This window comes from Pseudorca crassidens, chromosome 10 (assembly GCF_039906515.1).
Source record: "Pseudorca crassidens isolate mPseCra1 chromosome 10, mPseCra1.hap1, whole genome shotgun sequence".
Lineage (NCBI taxonomy): Eukaryota > Metazoa > Chordata > Mammalia > Artiodactyla > Delphinidae > Pseudorca > Pseudorca crassidens.
The window spans coordinates 15,877,557-15,901,353 of NC_090305.1; the positions used below are offsets into that span (position 1 = coordinate 15,877,557).

At 46.8% G+C, this 23,797-nt stretch overlaps 1 protein-coding gene and 1 long non-coding RNA gene across 4 annotated transcripts in view; one reads left to right on the forward strand and one right to left on the reverse strand.

The window, feature by feature from the left end:
* Positions 1–8,167: 8,167 nt before the first annotated feature.
* Positions 8,168–10,261, reverse strand: LOC137231622 (uncharacterized). The gene is made up of 2 exons (XR_010946696.1): positions 9,718–10,261; positions 8,168–9,611 (listed from the first exon to the last, which is right to left on the reverse strand). It is a non-coding gene; the product is annotated as an uncharacterized lncRNA (long non-coding RNA).
* The window catches only part of E2F3 (E2F transcription factor 3), an 80,745-nt gene continuing 66,454 nt past the window's right edge, over positions 9,507–23,797 (forward strand). For 2 of the 3 annotated variants that reach the window (XM_067752100.1, XM_067752101.1), the window contains exon 1: positions 9,507–10,080. In XM_067752100.1, coding sequence (XP_067608201.1) covers positions 9,682–10,080 — 399 coding nt within the window. In that variant the 5' untranslated portion in view covers positions 9,507–9,681. Of the gene's footprint in view, positions 10,081–10,956; positions 11,286–23,797 lie in introns of those variants that run through there. The other variant, XM_067752102.1, reaches the window with a different exon arrangement.

Sequence of the window (23,797 nt, forward strand, 5' to 3'; positions counted from 1 at the left end):
TAAGCCTATCTCTTTCTCACTTATATCTGCCATTTCTAACTTAGGGTCTGGCACAAAGTAGATGCTCAACAAACATTTATTGCATAAATGAATAATATGAAGAGGGGTATCTTAGGAGGCTTTGCAGAGGAGATGTTCCACGAGCAGAGTCTTAAAAGATGAGTAACAGTTTATAATTTTGACAGGGAGTGGTAGGTATTTTTAAGCAGAGTGACAGCTAGATCAGACGTGAAAGTGGGAAAGACCATTTGCGATACTCCAGAGAGTGTGGTATGGCTGGAGTTCATGCTAATTGGAAAATGATGTGAAATGAGGCTAGAGAGAGAACCTGAGAACTTGTAGGCTAAGATAAGGAATTTAGTCTTAACTCTTCAGGTAATGAGGAGGCTTAGAAGGACAGCTGGTTGAATTTACATTTTAGAACGCTCTTTTACATCTCATTGCCCATGTAGATAGTCTAGATACAATTAAAGTGCCTGGGATAAAGGAGACAAGATCATTCTGGCAGTAGAGTTGACTGAAATTTGATGCCAACCTCCCATTAGGAAATAATATTGGAGTCTGCAGCAACAATGCATGTAAGAAATAAGGACCACATGAGTCAAGGAAATGATAGTGGAAACTTAGTGGAAGTGTGTATTTAAAAGAGGAAAAATTGTGAGATTGAAAATACAGAATTAGAGGAAGTCACAGCCTATGGATATATGCTGTCCGATTCACTAGCCCACACGTGGCTATTTACATTTTAATTTAAATTAATTAAAATTATATAAAACTTCAATATTCAGTTCATTCGTCACACTAGCTACATTTCACGTGATCATCAGCCATGCGTGGCTAATGGCTACTGTACTGGATAGTGCAGAATTACAGAACATTTCCATCATTATAGAAAGTTCTGTTGGACAACATTACATAGACTTAGTTGAAGTTATAGCTAAAGTCAAGATCATCCCAGGAGTTCCTCAAAAAGCTAAATATAGAACTACCATATGACCCAGAAATTCCACTGCTAGGTGGAATACATGCACAGCTCATTTTATGTTGTGCTTTGCTTTATTGTGTTTCACAGATATCGCATTTTTACAAATTGAAGTTTTGTGGCAACACTGCATCGAACAAGTCTATCGGCACAATTCTTCAAGCAGCATTTGCTCATTTTGTGACTCTGTGTCACATTTTGGTAATTCTTGCAATATTTCAAGCCTTCCACCAACAAAAATATTATGCCTCACTAAAGGCTCAGATGATGGTTAGCATGTTTTACCAATGAAGCATTTTCAAATTAAGATATGTACGTTGTTGCTTTAGATATAATGCTATTGCACATTTAATAAACTACAGGATAGTGTAAAGATAACTTTTATATGTGCTGGGAAAACAAAAAATGTGTGTGGCTTGCTTTATTGTGATATTCATGTTATTATGGTGGTCTGGAACCAAACCCACAATATCTCCAAGGTATACCTGTATATTCAAAATAATTGAAAGCAGGAACTTGAACAGATATTTGTATACTAATAGTCATAGGAACATTATTCACAATAGCCAAAAGGTGGAAGCAACCTAAGAGTCCACCAACAGGTGAATGGATAAACACAATAAGTGTATACATACAACAGAATATTATTCAGCCTTAAAAAAGAAGAACATTCTGACATGCTACAACATGGATAAACCTCAAAGATACTAGGCTAAGTGAAATAATCCAGACACAAAAGGACAAATGTTATGTGATTCCACCTACATGAGCTACCTAGAGTACTCACATTCATAAAGACGAAAAGTAGAGGGCTTCCCTGGTGGCGCAGTGGTTGAGAGTTCGCCTGCCGATGCAAGGGACGCGGGTTCGTGCCCCGGTCCGGGAAGATCCCACATGCCACAGAGCGGCTAGGCCCGCGAGCCATGGGCGCTGAGCCTGCGCGTCCGGAGCCTGTGCTCCGCAACGGGAGAGGCCACAGCAGTGAGAGGCCAGCGTACCGAAAAAAAAAAAAAAAGTATAATAGTGATTACCAAGGACTGTGGGAAGAGGGAGATGGGGAGTTATTGTTAATGGGTGCAGAGTATTTGTTGGGAATAATAAAAAAGTTTTGGGTATAGATAATGGCAATGGTTATACAACATGTATTTAATACCACTGAATTTTACATTCACAAATGGTTAAAATGATAAATATTATGTTATGTAGATTCTACCATAATAATAATATAAAAGATTATCCAGAGAGAATGACTAGAACAGGAAAAGGGGAAAGAGATTTTTAAGGCAATAAAGAAGGAAATGAAGCCATCAAGGAGATCCAGGAAGTCAGAGGGGTAGAATGGGAAACCAGAGGGAGTGCTGCCAAGGAAACTAAGGTGAGAAAGAAAACAGTGATTTTCTACCCACAGGCCCATTTGTGATATGCTGCCAACCATTTTCCCTATTTAAAACCCACAAGCAAGAGGTACACCCACACCACCAAGTCTGAAAAGGTAGCTTGCGACCCTCTGCTTACTCCTGTCCCAGATCTCACTCTAACCATTGTCTAAGTGAATGAAGGATCTTGATTCCACTTTTCTTCTTCGGTTTTTCAAGTTCTCTCTGAGAAACTGCGAAGAAAACAGCTCATAACTTTCCTTTCCCTTAATGCTTGTTGGAGACGTTTGCCTACGTGGCATCATTTCAATGACACTTCAGCGTGGTAGGTTCAAAACAAACGTTTAAAAAGGAAGGAAAGGTAAATCTGAATGGGCGATGAAGCAGCATCGTTCCTCAGTCTCTCCTTACTCCCACGTGAAAACAGAAAGCACGTCTACATAGGAAAACCAAACACCACGGGCTACATTTACAACAAGACTTAGTGGCAGAGGTGCCTCCACGAATCCCAGAATATAAATGAACGTGAACCAACCACCGGCTGCCATAAGAGTTGTGTGGTATCAGCCCCTGTACATGAGGAAGAAGGAAAGACTTGGGTGGTGTTGGGTGCCTGTTGGACCTAAGAACAGGAGGAGCCCCCAGAGAGCCAGTAGATCTTCACTGGGATGTGAGTGGGCTGATGGGGCCATGGCAGCTGAAACTGAGAGAGGGTTTTGCTCCCCAGAGGTAGATGACAGTAAGGGAGGGCAATAGGAAGGTCTAAAGGGACCACAGCAGTCTTATCCAACTCCCCTCAAAACTGACCCTCAGGGCTCCCTTTTCAGACAGGGAGGAAGACCAAGGAGGAACTGCTGGGGGTGGGAATCAAAATTGATCAGGACAACATGGAATCAACCTAAATGTCCATCAACGGATGAATGGATAAAGAAGATTTGGTTTATATATACAATGGAATACTACTCAGCCATGAAAAAGAATGAAATAATGCCATTTGCAGCAACATGGATGGACCTAGAGATTATCATCCTAAGTGAAGTAAGTCAGACAGAGGAAGACAAATATCATATCATATCACTTATATATGGAATCTAAAATCTAAAATTGATACAAATGAACTTATTTACAAAACAGACAGACTCACAGACATACAAACAAACTTATGGTTACCAAAGGGGAAGGGGGAGGGAATAAATTATGAGTTTGGGATTAACAGATACACACTACTATATATAAAATAGACAACCAACAAGGACTTACTATATAGCACTGGGAACTATATTTAATATCTTGTAATAGCCTATAATGGAAGAGAATGTAAAAAAAGAATATATATATCTGAATCACTTTGCTGTACACCAGAAACTAACAGAACATTGTGAATCAACTATATTTCAATATAAAATTTTTAAAAAAGAGACTTAAAAGACATATCAACATTTTTTAATGGGCAAGACTAAACTATGTTTCCTGGAGATGCATATTTGGGTGACAAACTTTTTTAAAAACAAGGAAGTAAAGACTAAAAGATATTAGGCTAATGGTACTTTTAGTGGGAGGGAAGATGTTGTGATCAGGATTAGGGTGAATGAAAGGGACTTCAGGGGTGCAGGTCAAGTTCTACTTCTTGACCCGGGTCGGGGTTACAAGAGTGTTTACCTTATAATAATTCATTAATCCATGATTTGTTTTGTTTAGGTTTCTGTATCTGTATTTTTTGTTTTGATAAAAATCTGTTTCAAAACGGCAAGGAAACACACAGATTTGAGATAATACCTTTTTTTTCCTTCCAGTATATTTTGTCTGAATCACATTACTTGTTAACTGAGCAGAAAGAGCTTTAGTAGAAGAGGCAATTTGCAATCACAGTACAGTCTAAATAAATAGTTACTAACAGTGGTAACATTAGTTGCCCTAAGATTCTATTAACAAGGGAGTTTTCCATGTCATCATTGCCTAGAAGCCAATTTATAGAGCAGAGACTGCTTGGTCATGGGTGCCCGTGTGGCACTGTTTCCCAAGTGTACCACCTGCATCACAATTATCCTGTTTATAATGCATATTCCTGGACTCCAACCAGAAATTCAGATTCAGTAGATGAGATGGGCAGCAATGCTCTATGCTGTAAGTTCATCCTAGATTTATTTAAAAACACAAAAGCTCTATCTAAACAGTACCTTCCTGGTCTGGTCAAAGAACTGAAGACAAGAAACTCTACGCTCGTGCCCAAACCACTATCTATAACAATATTGGTCAATTTTCTAGGATGAGTACCTAGAAATTTTGTTATTAGTGTTTGATGTGGTAATGGGTTAAGGACATACTCCTCATTCTTCCTAACCAGGAAAATAAAACAGAGAATGTTATTTCTATGTGGGCAACTAACTGAATTGCAATAGAAAAGACTTAGACTCAGATTAGTTTTTTCCAGACCCTAAAACTTAAAACTTTACACTCTCAATCCAATGTGACAACCAGATCTGGCTAAACTAAATTAGAGGCACAATTTAAACGTTAGATGTTCCAAAGATTTTCTGGGCTTGTGAAGAGTTTCCTTAATCTCAGAAACCTATAATATTTCCATCTGAAGATTTAATATTGAATTCCCAAAAAAACTGTTTAACAGTATTGTTTCTTGGGAGTTATTTATATAGATCTTATGGATGTTGGCAAAACTGTATCCAAAATGGAAAATGAAAGCTTTTAGAGAAAACTGTAATGTCAAATTTTATACCTATAGTATGTATAATGTACATATATAAGTGTATATATGTGTATATGTATATGTGTGTGTGAATAAAAATTCAGAGCTTGTTATGGTAACCAGCAGGGTGAGAAGGTGTAGTAGGGGATTGGAAACACCCATCAAGTTATTAGACAGAGGGGTGGCAACGCTAGCTGTAGCAATGGGATATAATGGGCGGAAGTCCAAAGTCATACAGCTGACTGTGGCCCTCGATCTCTAGAGCATAAAGGAATTACCTGGAGGGACTTGTTAAATGAGCTTCTTTGGTCCTGCCACAGGGATTCTGATTGGTTGCGAATCTGCACTTTTATAAGCTCCTTGGGTGAGTCTGCACCGGGTGGTCAAGAAGTGATGCTTTGAAGAATCTTCAACAAGCTGGCAATAAGTTTCATCGATGTCCAGTAAGGAATCATATCTTGGCAGCAATCCAGAACAAGTGAGTAGCAGCTAAGAGGTCTGAGGTGCAGGTAGGCAGGCTAACAGACTGCATTTGTTTCTCAGGGCTGCCATAATAAATGATCACACGCTGGGGAGCTGAAAACAACAGAAATTTATTCTATCACAGGTCTAGTGGCCAGGAGTCTGAAAGGAAAGTGTTGGCAGGGTTCCGCTCCCTCCAGAGGCTCTAGGGGAGATTCTGTTCCTTGCTTCCTCCAGCTTCCGGTGGCTGTTGGCATTCCTTGTCTTCTGCTGCTCATCCTAACCTCTGCCTCTGTCTTCATGTCTCCACGTGGCCAACTCCTCCTCTCTGTATGTCTCTCTTCTGGGTGTCTCTCTCTCTCTTTTTTTAATTCAGAGAGGAGCACGAGGCTTTGTGTTTCTTTCTTTCTTTTTTATAAATTTATTTATTTTATTTATTTTTGGCTGCATTGGGTCTTCGTTGCTGCACGCGCGCTTTCTCTAGTTGCGGTGAGCTGGAGCCACTCTTCGTTGTGGTGCGCGGGCTTCTCATTGCGGTGGCTTCTCTTGTTGCAGAGTGTGGGCTCTAGGCGCGCGGGGCTTCAGTAGTTGTGGCTCGCGGGCTCTAGAGCGCAGGCTCAGTAGTTGTGGCGCACGGGCTTAGTTGCTCCACAGCATGTGGGATCTTCCCGGACTAGGGCTCGAACCCGTATCCCCTGCACTGGCAGGCGGATTCTTAAGCACTGTGCCACCAGGGAAGCCCCTAGGTGTCTCTTATGAGAACATTTGTCATTAGATTTAGGGTCCATCCAGATAACCCAGAATGATCTCATTTCAAGATTCTTAACTTAATTACACCTGCAAAGACCCTTTTTCCAAATAAGGTCACAACCACAGGTTCTAGAGATTAGGACAAAGACATGTTTTGGGGGGACAGGCACCACTCAAACAACAACACAGGTCAATTCTGGGACAATTAGCTGCCTTGGGTCACTGTCAGATCAAGGGAAAGGATGGCAGTGATTGGCAAGAATAGTCTGGCTCTAGTGCTAGAGCAGTCTGACCTTCGCGGGAAGGTCTTGGGGACTCAGACTAAGTAACCAACCAGAAGCTGCCTATGAACAGACGAGCAGGTTAGAGTAGGATGAGCAGCAGAGCTGACTTTATTACCTTGAACTTCTGAGTCAGGATTCTATAATCCCTACTAACCAAGACACGATTGTGCTCCTACCCTGTGACAAAGTGAAGCTGCCACAGTAAGTGGACATCTGGGGCAGTATGAAGATTAGAGGCTGGGAGTCAGCTTGGACTACAAAGAGCTGCAAACACAATCACACAAACAAGTAGAATCATAAATACCTACCACTTATTGAGCACTTGCTGTATACCTGGTAAAGTGCCATTATTATTGCCTCTTTTCATCATAATCTTGCAATACTGGTACTACAATATGGGTTCCCATTGAACATACAAGAACACAGGATTTTAAAGATTAAAGTTATATAGCCAATCAGTGGCAGAGCTAGAATTTAAACCAGATCACTGTGGCTCCAAAGCCCATTTTCTTTCTTCTAAAACATGCTACCTCTCCACAAATTAATAGCCTGCCCCAAATTTTAGCATCTTAACTTCTAACACCTCGTCTTCTCTCTTTGAACCCTTCCCACCCCATCCTGTGGTTCACTAGGCATAAAATGTCAAAACATCTGTTTCTCTATCGAATACCCTACATGAAAAATTATAACTTGGCTAAGGTAGAGTGGTAAATATTTCAAAGCTTTCTAAACCAGAACCACAGGTGTGAATCTAGATGGTGAACACTTGCTCCCTTGTGACTGTGTTATATCCATCTTACTGTGACCAGTGAAGAGAAGTGTGAGTTCAAGCAGAGATTCTGTGCACAGTCCCAGGTCCTAGGCTTGTCTCTAATCTTAAAATGCAAGTCTTATAATGACTGTGCATGTTGCACCATTCCCTCCTCCCACAATCCCCACAAGAGCCACCAAATGCATGCTGCCAGTGATGTTCTACAGCTGGTGATATCCAAGTAGTTACAGTACAAGTTTCCTCCATAGTGACCCACAGTGGAAAGTAACTTTGATGGAACAAGGTCAAGGAAGTTGCTAATACCTTATGCCTCTAGCCCAACCAGCAATTGATGTCCCTTGAATACCACCTAAACTGCCCTAAAGATAGTGTCAGTTTGATGACACATATCATTTATGTCAGTAAATGTTTGGCTACTGGGCCTTGGATCCTCAATTAGCTTGAGTGCAAGACCAAAATATTCCTGAGCCTGGTGCAAGGTGTAACAGTACTTTGAGTTCACCCTATTTCAGGTAACAGGACTGAAGTAGTAAGGACTCCTAGCCTGAACTGACATATCTTGTCAGGCCTTTCAGAAGACTGAGCATATGAGCTTTGAAAATTAATAATAATAATAATAAAAGTCTTGCAAAAGGGCTTGAGGTATTGCAATGCTCATCACCCAGTGAGCACCAGATCAGCAGCTATTTTGTGCAGTTCTCAGTGACCAGAACTGTAAATGATGACCTGACCTAGGTACACCTTTTCCCACAACCTGCCAGGGTCCCTTTTCCTGCTCCGTCTCACAGGCGCAATCTTCAATTTTAAGACCCATGAACACTTGCACCAACACAGAAGTCAATTTGACAATAATTTAATATTTTTCTGGTGGCAATTTCTAGTTTACTTAAAAAAATTCTTTTAAAATATTTTGGAAAAGGTTTGGGTCATTGTGTCAGAGAACTTGGTAGGATACCGAAATTGTAAAGTGCTCGTGGCCAGCGTGCAGTGTTTGTTAGGAGCAAGACGTCATCGTGGGAAGCACGTACTTCTTCGGATTACTGTTTGGCGGATTAGAAACACGCAAATAAGTCCTAGGTTAGCCCAGATTAACTGTCCTGGGTGCTTCTGGGCCAGTGGGTAGGGTTTTGGGGGTGTCTGCTGGACTCAAACCAGTACTTGTGGTAAGATTTCACTCGGCAAAGCATTCGGAGTTAATTTTTACTTAAACCCCAACCAGGCTAATAACGAAGCTACCGGTAATGATCTGGAATGGTAACTAAATGGTGCCCGCAATCACGTCAGTCGAACCTTCTGCCCCCACGATTCTGTCGGCCCACATGCTTCTGTCCATCAGCCTCGGCCTCGGGATCAGCTCTCGCCGCGGCATTGGTCGGATTTCAGGAAGAGAGAAACCCGCGATTTAAAGGGCTCGGTTTCCACCTGCCAGGCGTCGTTCGCAAGGTCCAACTTGCCTTTGGCACATACTTGGGAGAATCTCTCGCTGTTGTTCATCTATTACACTGACTGGTCAAACAGAAGAGAGTTCCCGAAAGTGTCCCCTTTAGTCACCTTGACAATTTACAAAAGCGAAACTTGCGCTCTAGGTTAGATCCACACTGAGTCTGCGGGGCGCGGAGTCCCTGCCCAGGTCAGCAGTGCCCGCCCGGCTGGCGGGCGGGGACGGGGGCGGAGCCTTCACCAGGCGTGGTCTTCCGTGGGAGAGAAGGCGGACTTTACCCCCACCTCCTAAAACCCCTACTACCTCCCAGCCAATCAAGGAAGCATATGCAAATAGGGCTCCTGTCGCCCCGGCAACCATGATGCACGGCAGCCAATGGAAACCGGCAGGTTGCGACCCTGCTCCGTGATTGGGACGGAAGGAAGGAGACAGAGGCCCAATGGGCTGTGGGAACGGTCCTCGGCGGGTTGAGGGGCGGGGATATGCAAATATGGTTTGAAAAGCCGGCGGGAAATCTGAGTTTCGCGGGAGGACCTTGGCGCGTAAACCGTATCCCTTCATTCATTGTCAGCAGCAGCTTCCTGGAGCCATTTTTCAGCTGCCGGCCGCAGCACCCGTGCTGCCGCCGCCGCCTCGCAATCCATTGCATCGGCCGCCCCCGACGCCTCCATCCCCCCTCGGGGCCCGATATCCGTGCGCCCGGGACCCTCCTCTCTCCAGAGCCCCGATTATTTTTGGCCCCCGGGGCCCGGGCGGTGCGGAAAAATAAAAAGAAAAGGGAGAGAAGGGGCTCGGAAGCGCCGGGCGGGGAGGAGAGAAGGAGAGACTTGGAAACTCCGACTGCAAATAATAAAGAAATTGAAAACAATACGTTAATATACCATAGCAATAAAAAGAGCAGGAGCGAGAGATGAGAAAGGGGATCCAGCCCGCCCTGGAGCAGTACCTGGTGACCGCCGGGGGTGGGGAGGGGGCGGCTGTCGTCGCCGCCGCCGCTGCAGCCTCCATGGACAAAAGGGCACTGCTAGCCAGCCCCAGCTTCCCCGCCGCCGCCACCGCCGCTGCTGCCGCCGCCCCGAGCGCGTACATCCAGATCCTCACCACGAACACTTCCACCACCTCCTGTTCCTCCTCCCTCCAAAGCGGCGCCGTCGCCGCCGGCCCCCTCCTCCCCAGTGCCCCCGGCGTGGAGCAGACCGCCGGCAGCCTCCTCTACACCACGCCGCACGGACCCTCCAGCAGAGCCGGGCTGCTGCAGCAGCCACCAGCGCTGGGACGCGGCGGCGGCGGCGGCGGCGGCGGCCCTCCGGTAATGCCCTCCCGTTCCCACCGTCCCCAGCCCGGGCGGGAGGTGGGCTCGCACCGCGCGGGGTGGTGGGCGCGCTGCGGGCCGCCCTGGGAGAGCGCGGGGCCGAGCGTCGTGGGCCTCGGCGGCTGCCCCTCCAACAAGAGTTTATTGTTAGACTTGTGTGTTGCCCCCGAACCCCCGAAGGGTCTGGGGGGCTCCGCCAGGCAAGCAGGGCAGCGGGGATCGCCATGGCGCGAACCACATCAAACACTCCGAAACTTTTCGCGGCCCCCCCCTTCCTTTCCTGCACTTTTCCCTACCCCCACTCTCCCCTCCCCTCCAACTCGAAGCTTCCTCTTTCTCGGGCGTAGGAAGGGGTCACGCCCCGGATGGAGAAGGGGGTGGGGGAGGGAGTAGTGAACTGGGGAGTGGGAGATTCCAGGGGGGTGGAAACCGGGGGGCCCTGGGGGTGATGGCCGCCCGCCGGCCTCGGAGGCCCGTTGGCAGCCGGGGGTCCCTAAGGCGTGCTCGGAGTGCAGGGGCTCTGCCAGGCTGCGCTTGACACATTTTGGGATCTGTAACTGCCGGCAACAAAGGGGCTGGGGGAAGCCGAGGGGAGAGGTGGAGCTGGAAGCCGGCTGCAGGCCGGGGCGTGGGCTGTCTGGGGGTGAGGGGCTAGCGGGCGGGCACCCCGGCCTGGGCGCATCCCGGTGGTGGCAGCGGCGGCGCCCGCGTGGCCCGAGCGCCCGGGCCTGCCTCGCCGGGCCCCGGGCCTGCCCTTGACCCGCCTCTCCCCTTGCCCCTTCCTTCCCCGCCCTGTCCCCCCTCTCCGCCCTCCGGCGACGGAGGGCGGGGGCAGCCGTGTTCCCGTCCCGCCGCCTGGGTCTGTCCCTCTCCCCGGGACCCGCCGGTGACGTTTCGCACACGTGCGCGGAGGACGCGCCTGTGACTGGGGAGGAGGCGGCGGCGGGAGGGGGCGCTGGAGGGGGAGAGGGGGCACCCACTTCCTCCTGCTCGCCGGCTCCCTGGCCTGGGACGGTCCCGGCGCCCTCGCACCCGCCCCCGGAGCGGCCACCCTCCCTCTCCTCTCCCCAACCCCCTCCACGGGCGCCCGCCCTCGCCCGGCGCCGCCGGTCCGTTCGGCCCTCCGGGCCCCCTCTCCAGCCGCCCCCCCCCCACCTCCCCCCGGAGCCAGGCTGGTTTCGGAAATGCCCTTACAGCAGCAGGTTAGTGACCGGGACGGCTCGGGGGCCGCCGCCGCCGCGGGGGCACCGGATTCTGTTGGGGGTTGGAGCCGTGAGGGTAGGCGGTTGAGCGGGGTTTTGGAGTGGGAACGGGGGGTTGGGTGCTCGAGGGAAATGAGTAAGCAAGAAAAATCTAACTAAGTAAATGCCCGGCCTCCGGTTCTAGGAACCTCGGGGCAGGAGTGTCCGCCCCAGGGGGTGGGTATGGTGTTTACGTGTGTGTTTTTCTAGGGGGCCGAGGGATGGGCGATCGAAAACCGGAGGGGGGGCTTCTCGCCAATGGCCGAGTTGAGCTCTGCTTTCTATCTTCCTTCCCTTGTGCTGGAGGGGGAGGGGGGCGGGTCAGAGGGTAGGGTGTCTGTAGGATTCCCAGGCCACTCGCCACCCCCTCCCTTTGTCCCTGTAATTTATAAAGCGCCTTTGAGAGATGATTTAGGTCAGTATGCGGCTTCTCTTTTTGTTGATACTAGAAAGAAGTGTGGCCCGGAGGTCTTCCTCCTTTCTCCTTTTCTCTCCTTCATTCCCTTCCTCCATGCCTCCTGTCTTCACCCTCGTGGTGAGGCTCGGCCCCCACGAGGCTAGAAACGAACCAAACCCAGTTAGATTAATGGTTGGCTGATAATATCAGTCGTTGACCTCACCTTGTCTCGGCTCCGAATGGGCTGAATTTTTGAAGAATCAAGATTTTGCAGAGGTCTTTAAGAGAGTCGGCACCCAGGCAACACTTTGGGGGATGAGATGGGTTTTGGAATAATGAAAAATTTTAATTCATGACTCTTCCCAGTTTCTCCTCGAGTTGGATCTTAACTGCTTTGCAGCCCCAGAGATACTTGCTAGGGATGTGTGATACCGTCTCAGTCAAAGAAGCTCATGGTGTTTTAGTGACTAGGGTCTGCCAGCAGGGGGGAAAGAGTACAGTACCTGCTTACACATAACAGTATCCAGTGTGCCGGATTCTCAGACACGAGAATATGCCACGCTTTTATCAGCATTGAATACTATTACTGACTTGACCTAAACGTGCTTGGATATATTTTAAGCATATTTGCTCCCTCAGGGTTCTGTCACTATATCATAAACCTAATCTGAAACAACCAGCTATTGACATGCTTCTGGGACTTGATTCAGATTTATGGGGGGGTAGTTTTGACAATGGGAAATTGTGAGACGACCAGTTTGCTTTTTTTTTTTTTCCTTTTGAATTTTAGCGCACCTGGGCCAGGTCTCTGAAACTGCCTAGCCAAACTTCTATGTAATTCATTGTATTTAAGTATTTAAAGTATAAAAAATTACCCTCACCACCTTCCAAGCTACTTCAAAACTTTATCCTCCTTGCCACGAGATTATTATTCCAGAATCATGAGCACTGTATATAAAGTTTGGTTTCTTTTTTTTCTTATCAAAATTATATTAGACTTCTATTGAAGTCTTGAACTTTTGTTGATATTCTTTCCCTAAGCAGGAGGGACAGCATGGGGATGGCTAAGTGATTGGCTGAGCAAAGAGATCATTTAAACACTTTCCATCAAAGAAGAGGTTGAGAACTCCTGTTCAAGTGGCCACAGTTACAGACTCACCTGGCTCTGATTCCATGTTCTGTCTCTAGAACAACCAGGAGCATATTCTTCACCTTTTTTTTAACGTGGAAAAAAAAAAAATATATATATATATATATGTATCTCAGTACTACCTTACTAGCTGTAATTGCCTCTGTCATTTACAAGTCGTTGGATCTTAGGCAAATAAACTCTCACAACACAGTTTCCTCTCTTGTAAAATAGGGACAATAACAGTACGAACTTGAAAGTTCTATTTAAGGGTTAAATATGATAATGCATGTAAAACACTTAGCACAGTGCCAGGTAAATAGTAGATGCCCAATCAAATGAATATTCAGAAATTTATATTTTTTTGGAACTTAGAGAAATAATGTAAGACCATGTGCACACTGCCCCTTTGTTGACATATATGAGTAAAATGGTTAAAAGTTTTAAAAAATGATATGTAATTAACTATTTATACCTAGTTAACTTGAGTTTTTAAACCCATAAATCATGGCTCTCCTAAGAATGGATAAAATAGGGACACGTCAGTACCACAGGCCTGTGTTAGAGATGGTGATGATGAACTGCCCCAGTATGAGCTTGTGCCTTGAGTTGTGACAAATTTAGATCAACTCATCCTCACTTTTTTGCCTCGCTCCTCCCTTGACTGCATGGACCGGCCATCTTTTGCGTGCAGCCCGTGCTTAGTGGCTTTTGTGGAACTGAACTCTTAATCATCACCATGTCAGAGACATGCACGAGATAAATTCAGCTCTAGATGGTGAACTGTTGGACGTGGAAGGAGTCTAGAGAAACCAGAGTCACAAGTGCTGTATATTTTCTGGAACTGAAAGGGCTTCATCATTTTCTGCCTCTGCTAAAAAGAAGCTGAAATGATTTCATTACGCTTCTAGAAAGTTTGGGATCTATTAATGCAAGAGACAATGGCCTGTCACATCTGATTTAATTTAATCCAGTCATAGCATCCCACTTATTAGACTTTGGGAAGGCACCCACAATGTTTGAAATTTCCCTGTAAGAATGGAGAAACCATAGGTGCTACAGCTGAGTTTCTTTCCTGTATAAATATAAAAGAAGAAAAATGCTGGGTTCCTGTGGTTCTGTAGTCAATAATCTTGCTTCTGCTGAGATAGATGGTTGGTGCCAAGTTTAAGCTAGGAGAGAATTTTTAGTCACTACATACCCCAAAATGGAAGTTTTAATATAATGCAGTGCCCAGACTCAGGCAGTTCAAATAGCTCCACTATAATCAGTGCCCAGGGCACCACTCTAATCATCTTCTGAAACAAAGCACCCGTAAACGTGGCTCTGTGAGCTAAGGAACCCAAGCTTGTGAACAGGAAAGGGTTTTTTTTGTTGTCGTTTTTCTATAAATCGTCACCTTATGTAATACTTGGAAGGGTAGATTCTGAGATTAATGTTGTGCTGTGTAAAGCTAACATGAAAACAGAAAATAATACTCTAAGCTTAGTCGCAAATAGATGATAGCACCTGGAGATTGAAAGGTTGTAGGGAAAAGTGGCTTTTATTCTCATTTCTCATAGGTATAATCCATAGTGGTCTTTTATTGCCATCCCCAAAGACACACCATCCGTACCTTTAGCCTTTTTCCAAAGGACCTGGACCCACTTGGCAACGCTTCAGATATTCATAGTTGATTTTTCTGGCCAGTTTTCTAATTTAACATGACTTAACATATATTCCATTTGTATGTCTAGTTTACATCCACTTTCCCAGGCCGACTGACTCCAATTCCTTTTTAATCACCTACTTTCTACTAACATTTTAAACTAGGAAGAGTGAAAAATCAGCCACTGCCTGTGCTGATTAAATCACATCCCTCCTAGATGCCCATGAAACCGCCCCAAATAGTGCAAGGCAAAGAAGGTAGATTGCAGTTCTTATCAGATGCTCTGTTTCATTTTGGTTTTTAAAGAGAGGAACTTCCCTGAATTCTTTGAGGTACTAAGCATGTGGTTTAATGCATATTTTTCGTGCTTGTTAGCAGCTTAAAAGTGTTTCGGGGACTATTTACAATTGCTAAGAAGCATTTTTTCTACTAATCATTTTTCATGGGACTAAGAAGGGGAGCTAACTGGGAAAGCAGTAAGTATAGGAAACCACTAATGGTATCTCCTTCCTCCTACCCTGACCTTCTCTTTGGCTTCCAAGAGTGGCTTGGAAAATGTATCTTACACAAGGAAAAGTTATACAACAGAAGGGACAAAAAGACAACAACTGGGATGGGGGTAAGGAATCCTGGAGGGCAGGAGTAGGGTTAATATAGAGGGATAATACATATAGCTTTGGGGCCAGTAAGAAGGAAATCGGTTTATTTTCTGTTGTCGCTTTTGCTTCAGACGCTCTCCTGCCAAAGCAATGCGTTTTTAGAACTCAAAGAATGTGTAAGTTACAAGGATGCATTCTCAGTCCGCCTCCAACCTTAACTGGGGGTCAGTCTTGTTGCTGTGGCGGCCACGATCATCTACAATATAACTTTGAAGGGGAAGAGGTAAAGCCCACTGGTTGCCAGGTTGCAATCACAAAGCCTGGGCCCCTTGCTTTGCTGGAGAACCTGGTGAAACAGACCACTGCTTAGCTTTGTAAACTAAGGCCGGGGTTTATGTCAGCGGAGGTTGATAGCAGTGAGAATGGACAGCTGATGGAATAGAGAGGCGATAGGAGGAAGTAAAAATAAAAGTAATTGACTTTAGTCTGCTTTTTATTACTGTAGCCCAACCGTCTGGGGCTATTTCTAGTGTCCAGACAACATTCTTATAACTAATTCTTCTAATTAGCATAGGCAATAATTGATATTCCCAATGGTCTTTGATTAGTATCCCCCCCCCCCCCGGTACGCGGGCCTCTCACTGCTGTGGCCTCTCCTGCTGCGGAGCACAGGCTCCGGACACGCAGGCTCAGCGGCCATGGCTCACGGGCCCAGCCACTCCGTGGCATGTGGGACCTTGCCGGACCGGGACACGAACCCGTGTCCCCTGCATCGGCAGGTGGACTCTCAACCATTGCGCCACCAGGGAAGCCCCTCAATGGTCTTTGAATCGTAACATGTGAGAGCTGTAAAGCAAGAGTCATCATCTGACCCGATCCCCTTCATTTTGCAGGGGAGGAAATTAAGACCCAATGCAGTTGTTACTTACCCAAGGTCACAGGCTAACTAGTGGCAAAGCCAGAACTGAAACTGGAGACTGGAATTCTTAGAAGCAGCCCCATTTGACAAGAGAAAGTTAACTAAGTCTCATGTACCCTATATGGGAAAATTGGGATGTGTAGAATACATTTAAGATTGCCTTCAGGAATGGTTACATTTTTAAAATAGACACATACAGAAGTGTCCTTTGAACAGTTGGCTTTAGAGTAACACCTCATTCTCCAAGGTACAAAATACGCCACGCTCCTTTAGATGTTCAATGAAAGAGAATTTTAAAAAATGGAAGGAATGACAGACTCTTATAGAAACATGATAGTAGCCTTTTTAAAGCTTTATTTGTTATTTGCAAACTTTTGTGGATATGACACTTCCAGTGCTGAAACGGTGAAACATACTTCACTGAGAATAGAACCTGAAAGGATTTTTGCCGCTCTCTTCAGGAGAAGGGCACAGTATAGCTCTGGTGTTGGAGGTTTGTCCTGGGCTGTCCACATCCTGGGTGACTGTTGTGGTTTTCAGAGGTCCTGGGGCCCTTGCCCAGTGACATTAGACCAGGTGCCCTTCCTTCAGGAAGATTGCTGGTTTAACGAAGTTTAACTCTTTCAGGGGAAGAAGTCCTCATCCCCTAAAAACCAGAACTAATTTCCTTAAAACGTCTTCTTTTACTTGTGGAATTGAGAAAGCTTAAAAATAGAATCACTTCAAGCCCTGAAGCCTAAAAGTGAAACATAATCCAATGTCGCTGTAGTTCACCAACGCGTTAGGGGCGGGGATATATGGCTTGTCTATAAACCACAAACCAGAAAGGTGCCATGTGTAGGTGCGGTCTTAGATCAGGGAGCAACTGCTGGTGAGACCTGTAGTTATCAGTGAAGCTGATCCCCCTGGAGGACTTTATGGCGGATGGAGTCCATCTCCGGGAGCAGAGGAACTGAACGCCCTTGGTCCTCCCAGTCAGCTCGTGCCTGGCTCCCCAGGAGACCCTGCTGGCTTCTGCAGCACACACCTGACTGCTGAGAAGGGCTCCCCAAGCTCTGGTCTTCAGGATCCTGAAAGTTGCAGCTCGGGACGCTGGGGGTCACAGGAGGTCAGCTCAGAGCCTATAGATTTCACCCCTCCCTTGCCCTTTTTCCACGTCTGATGCTTTGAGGCTCCAGAAATATATAACCAGAGCAGCAGCCCTGTGACCCCATACCTTCTGAGCCTTTCTGGGCCTGGCAGCCCTTAGGAGAGGTGAAGGCTTTTATGGACCTAACCCACACCCTCCACCTAAAAGGCAAACTGAAGGGCAGCCAAGTATAAGAGTCAGACGATGGGGCCTGAAGCCAGAGTGTCTGGGTTCTTATTCTGTGTGACTTTGGGCCACTCTGCTTAACCTGTGCGTCTTAATTTCCTCACCTGTAAAATGGGCAAATCCTAGTAGCTACCTCATGGGGACCGGGACGATTAAAGGAGTTCCTATTTGTAAGGTGCCTAGGCCGGTCCCTGACCCATGGGAAGGATTCGGTAGATACGTGGCGGAATTGCCCTTTTCTTCCGTGGCTGTCCCTGGGGCCCACCCTGTGGTGGTTTAGTTTCTGAACCAGCCCTTGTGTTCATCCAGACCCAGGTTACACCTCTAAACATGGCGGTGAGGAAGCAGAGGGGTGACCCACAGGGCGGTTGTCTCCCAACGTACTCTTTAGGGCCTTTGTATCTCTTCATAAGCTGTGCATGGACTCGGGAGAATGAGCAGAAAGATAAGCGTCGCCTTATAGCAGTCCTTGTGGCAGTGGTAGTGTCATGACGAAAATCTTTATTTCTGTGATGATCTGCGTTAATGGAGTGGCACTCTTAACATGGTTTCACTTCTGTACAGCCACCCAGGGCTTAAGACTGAATGGTGGAGATCAGGGTGTCTGAGGCGTGTGGGGCCCTGCGGGACTGGAGACGCCACTCCGTGTGCGGAGGGGAGCTACCCCCGGGCCTCCCTGGCCCCTTCTCTTCTCCCTCTCGCAGTGTCTAGTTGTTCAGTGTGTTATGCCTGTTCCTCCCACTTAGCCCTCACCTCTCCCTCTGCCTGGCTCTTAGAAGGAGGCCAGAATCACAGCCTTCACGGGCTGCTTCCGTGAATTAGCCAATTAATTACAACCCTTTCCCTAGCGTTTGAGGTCCAGTGAAATCTCGCCCTTCCCGTTCTGCTCCCATTCCTCCCCACTGGGATCCTGGCGCTTACGGAGGCTGCTGCTTTCCCTCCGGGGCATTTATTCGCTTGTTCCCCTCGCTGCTGCCGTCCTTCCCACCAGCCTATCAAGGACACCCCCTGCACAGAGCCTTCCCTGATTCCCCAGGCCTTGGGCCCCTCCCTTCCCATAGGACATCTTCGTCCACCTTATATCCTCATCAGTGGTGCCCTTGACTTACTCTTCCTCTAAACCCACAAGCTTCAGGAAACCAGGCTGTGGTTTTCGCGTCACGTCGTCCTTGCGATGGCTTCTCCGTTGTGGACGCTCAAATATTTGACAAGAGGCGTTGTCATCAGGCACCCACAGTGTGCTTGGCACCCCAGTCTTCCTGTTGAGGATGCAAAAGAAGTATGAAGTGTGATCCACCCACTCTTGAGTTTTATGGTCTGTTTGGGGAGACCGGCTTTAAACACAAGTTGAGTCGCAAGCAGGACTAAACAGGAGTCAAACAAGACTCATCTTGTCCTCGGTTGTACCGTGTCGACAGGATGTGCCAGCTGGACCGTGGGAATGGGCAGGCCGTGGCTCCCATGGTCACCGGCCTTAGAGCACATTTGGGTGCATATTTGAATCATCTTGGCACTTTTGAGAAATACCCCCATCCAGACCTGAGTATGTTTTGAAAGTGTCCCATGTCATTTTGACGTGCACTCAATTGGAACTGCTGGACTAGGTGGACGGGGAAGGTTTGGGAGGCTGTTCATGGCTGGGGGAAGGTCATGAGGCCAAGGTAGGAAGGCAGGAAGTGGGCTAGCATAAGGAGACCAGTTGGACTGGTGTCAATATGGGGGAATAATAGAACCTAACACTGGATACATTGGTAAAGTTGGTCTGGAATAGAGATTGCCTTCCTACAAGGGCCAGGCAGGGAATTAACTGGGGGGTATGGAAAGGTGGGGATAAGTAGTATGGGAGTTGGGCTTGAACAAAGAAGAAATGCCCTGTGAGAAGGCAGCCGAGGAGGGACCCCGCCCCAGGTGATGGCTTCCAGAAAGGAAAGTGGGTCCCATTTGTTGCCAGATCTTCAATTTTCTTAAAATGCCAGAAACCTACCAGCGTTAAAATGCAGGCTCAATTAAAAAGGAAAATGTGCAAGCCAAACAAAATAGGTCTCTGGGCCAGATTTGGCTTCGGGGCTGCCACTCAGCAGTCTCTGGTCTGTGGGATGATAATAGCTGATGTTTATCAAGTGCCCACGCGCATGGGGGGCACTAAAGTAAGTGCTTTATGCGCATTAACACGTTATCCACATAACCTGTGAAGTGGGTATCATTACCACGCTTGTCCTGCACAGGAAGATGCAGACAATGCGGGCTTAAGCGGCTGGCTCAGGGCTCCACTGATGAGAGAGGCAAGTGCAATTGAACCCAAGGAGGCTGGCTCCAAAGTCTGCAGACCCCAGAAACCTGGGCCAGGTGCACTGGTACCCCATGCCGACCCTGGTACCAGCTTCTGGACTTCCAGGTCATTGCCAAGGCAAACCATCCAAAGACGAGTGACCCAAAACCCAAAGGAGGTGAAACCAAAAGCACTCCCAAGGGGCTGAGAACTTAGGGGGTCCAAGCAAGCACTGTTGCCTGGCACCAACACCACTGGGAACCAGGGTGATACGCTGGACACCCGGCCCTCAAGGGATTTACTTTACCCTATAGCAGGAAGACTTTCCATTCTGTCGGGTCTGGGCCTGCCTGGAACAGGTTACCAACTGGACAGAAAGGCAGAAGTTCCCCTGGGAAGAAAAGTAGGGCATACCATTTAGAGCATGGGTGCTACAGAGCTGATGAGTCTGGAAGCAGGACAGCAACAGTGATGGTGTGAAAGGCAAGATGGAAGTGAGAGACAGGCTAAGGGAGAAAAGACATACAAGACCTTGACTCCCAAGATGGTTAGCTCCTGGGGCTGAAAGAATGGACAAGGCTGAGCTTTTCCTCCGTCAGGGTTTGCACCCTGTGGAGGGAATGGTGAGTTCGGAATGAGCTGGCTGTGAGGGAAGCCGTGGGCCACCCAGCTTTCTAAGAGGCTAGGACCCAGCCCTGGGAATGTGGTTTTGGCAACAGAGGTTGGAGTGGAGGCCTTGATGAACAGCAGCCAGCCAAGACTGGCCTCCTTAGCTTAAAAAAAACAAAGAATTAAACGTGGTGCTACAAAAACCTTTCATCATTTTCATTTCTCCTTCTATAATATGAAAACGAGACAGATTCATCAGGTTGATTTGGGGGATCAATACTGTCAGGGCTCCCAGAGACGAGCCATCAGATGTTATTTATGACATACTTTCCCAGGTCTGGGCCTGGCTCCTAGCTGCTCTGAGAAAGCAGAGAGCCAGCTGGAGAGTGCTGTGCATAAGGAAAGGTCACGTAATTATGTCTTGAACTAAGATGGCTTTTTTGACCATTGTTTCCTGTGCTCTCTGATTTTGCAGATTAAAAAAAAATGTATCTTGGATATATTTTCTTAAGCCCTAGCATATTAAAGTTTAAAAATGAAAGAGCCATGTAAATTCTAAGTATCATTATCATTGATTTTTAAACATGTAACTTGTATTTAAGCCTATTTGCAGTAACCCTTGAATTGACCAACTTTGTTGCTATGTTTGGTAGCAAGACTTGTGATCACACTAATAATGTGGTCAAGTTTTCAGCCTTTTCTGTTACTGTTTTCCTTGCTAGCATCTCAGACACTCTAATCCTGGGACTGGTCTTTAGGAGGGAGGTTTTCAGCTCTGGGGACCCATGGCACGGTCGTGGGGTACGGAAGGAGCCTAGGGCTTGACATCGGGCTCCAGAAACGTGCTCTGTCGCTTAGCAGCGTGTGACCTTTCACAAATTCTATGAGCTGTAGTTACCTAAAATAGTGTTCCTGTCTCCTTCAGTGGTTGGAAGGATTAATTGAGATAAGTTTATAGGAAGTGTACTGTGTGTTCCTAACTTAGTGTGTTCACCCCGCTGCCCCTCCTCCATGGCTAGGAGTGAGTTCTCAGCATTTTTACCCATTTGAGGGAAAACAAAGTACAGGACACTTACTGAACACCCACTCTGAGCTGAATCGGTTCCCAGTATTCTGGGTGTTTCAATGACTAAGATGTTCTTCTGGCCCTCAAGGGAGGTAGGGGAGATGAAGCAAGTTCTCCAATAACTAAGACAAGATAAAAGACAGTGAAGGCTGTTAGAGAATATCGATGAAGTTTCTTAGGCATCCAACCTGGGGCGGGGGTGGGAGGGGTGAGACAGAGAAGGCTTTGAAATTGGAGCAGAGTTTCAGCACCATTGACATTTTGGCCAGATACCTCTTGGTGGGGGGAGGCTGTCCTGTGCCCTGTTGGCTACTCGCTACTCTAGTGAGTAGTGAGGACTCCTCACCAGACGCCAGTAGCACCCTCCAGTTATGACAATCAAAATCGTCTCTGGACACAGAGACATTGGACACATCTGTCCAATGTCCCCCGAGTGCAAAGTCGGCCCACATGTCTCCCCCGCCCCCTTCCCTGCCCTGTTGATGAACCACTGAACTAGCCCTTTATGGGGCATGCCTAACCCCCACATGGAACCCCGGCGCTGTGATTCAGTGTCCCACTCTTGAGAGATGATACAGAGAAAACAAACTGTGTAGCCAGCCGGAGCCGTGCCTGTTTTACGATCAGGCATACTAGGAATGGGCCACGTGAAGCCTCTCCGTAACTTGGAGAAGAAAGGATCAAAGTCTGCAGTTCAGAGAAGGCCAGAGAAGTTTTGCATTTATCATTTACTCAACTGGGTAATTAAGAGAGACCTTCTGCTTGGGACCAGCTTCTCCATAGATAGTTAGCTGGTTTGGGAGCATCACTTCCTTTCTAACCTGTTTCCTCACCTGGTAAATGAGGAGAATCAAGGTTCTCATCTCATAGGTTGTTGTGAAAACTGAACGCCCCAAAGCATGTAAAGTGCTGGCTCTAGCTCCGGCCACATACCAAACACTCTGACGTGTTTGTTAGCATCATGTATATTATTACTGCTGTCGTTGTTGTTGCCATCCTTGTTAGCAAGTTGAGCTTCCCTTTCAGGGCAAGTTAGCTGTTAAAAGCCATTCCCTTTGTTGCTGGTGTTTCCACAACCACTTCCCTTGCTCCTCCATCCCAACGCTGGCCCCAGTTTCCAGCACGGGGCATACTGATTCATTTGACTTACTTAGCAGTTATGTGTATAGGGCACCTAGTGTATGCCAGCCCCTGTCCTAAGTGCTGGGGATGCAGCAGGGTCGACACGGACAAAATCGCCTGCCTTGTGTGGCTTGGATCGTGAGTGATGCAGATATGGCCGTGTAACAAATAACCCCACCACCACCCCGCTTCCTGTCTTTGATGGATCCTGTCCTGTTTTTTTCACAACAGTGGTTCTTAAATGTGTGGTCCGGGACCAGCAACAACACCTGGGAGCTTTTTAGAAATGCAAATTTGGGGTTCACACCCGAAACCTACTGAGTCAGAAATTCTGGGTGTGACCAGCAGCTTGGGGTTTGACAGGCCCCCCCGAGGTCTTTCTGATGCCCAGGTTTGAGAGGCACAGTTTGGGAAAAGATACCTCTCAACAAGAAAGGACTAGGGGAAGCCAAGGCCTGGATTGGGCTGTCGTGTTACGCGACAAAGAGGGTGTTGCCCATGCAGTGCATTTCCAAAAACAGCAGCGCTTACAAAAGATCTTAGGTGTATCAAGACAGTTCAAAACTGGCAGTGCCCTTTGATCTCTTCTGGGCCTGGCATCCCTTTTTGAAATGGGAGGACTCTGGGAGGATCCTGTGAGCCACAGCACAGAACTCAGTAACAGACGTTCTTAGCCTTCTTTGGGCTTTTCAGCAGCATCCCGTGAACAGGAAAAACTGCTTCCCTCCCTTTTCTCCAGAGGCTTTTGATGTGTTTGTTTGACAATTATGTTCCTCCTTTTAATTCCTTCTCGTTTAATTGTCCTTTTATCTAGCACCAGTAAAAATCCTTATATCTATAACCGAATTGCCAGCCAGATGTACCAGGCTTCTCTGGAAATGAAATGGTTGCTCTCCTTACATGTCTGGTAATTTGGGTATTTAAATATATCGTGAAGAGTAAATGAAATGAGAGACCCTGGGCCAGCGTCCAGCCTGGAGCTGGGCACAGAGTGTCCGGCCACTTGATAAATTCCCACCCCTGTTCCCAACCCATTATGAAAACCAGTAAAGGCAATAAGTAGATACCACAGTTCTTTATGTGAAAAGCTTTCGACTACCCACAGTTTGAATGGGTATGAATAATCATCATATAAATTATAACCAAAATCATGGAATCAGAAGTTCTGATCAGTTAAAACTTAAATATATATGTAATTAAATAAACTTAGAAACTTAAAAGAAATAGATGTTACCTGATTTTTTTTTCATGAAGATGGATTTTTTTTTAAAGCCCTAATCAGATTGACAAATTCTTTTCTTCTGCACTAGCCCAAGATTCTGCTCATACATCTAAATTGATAGATTTTTTTTTAACTCTACAAAATATTTTATTGCTTGGATGTGCGAGATAAATTTAGG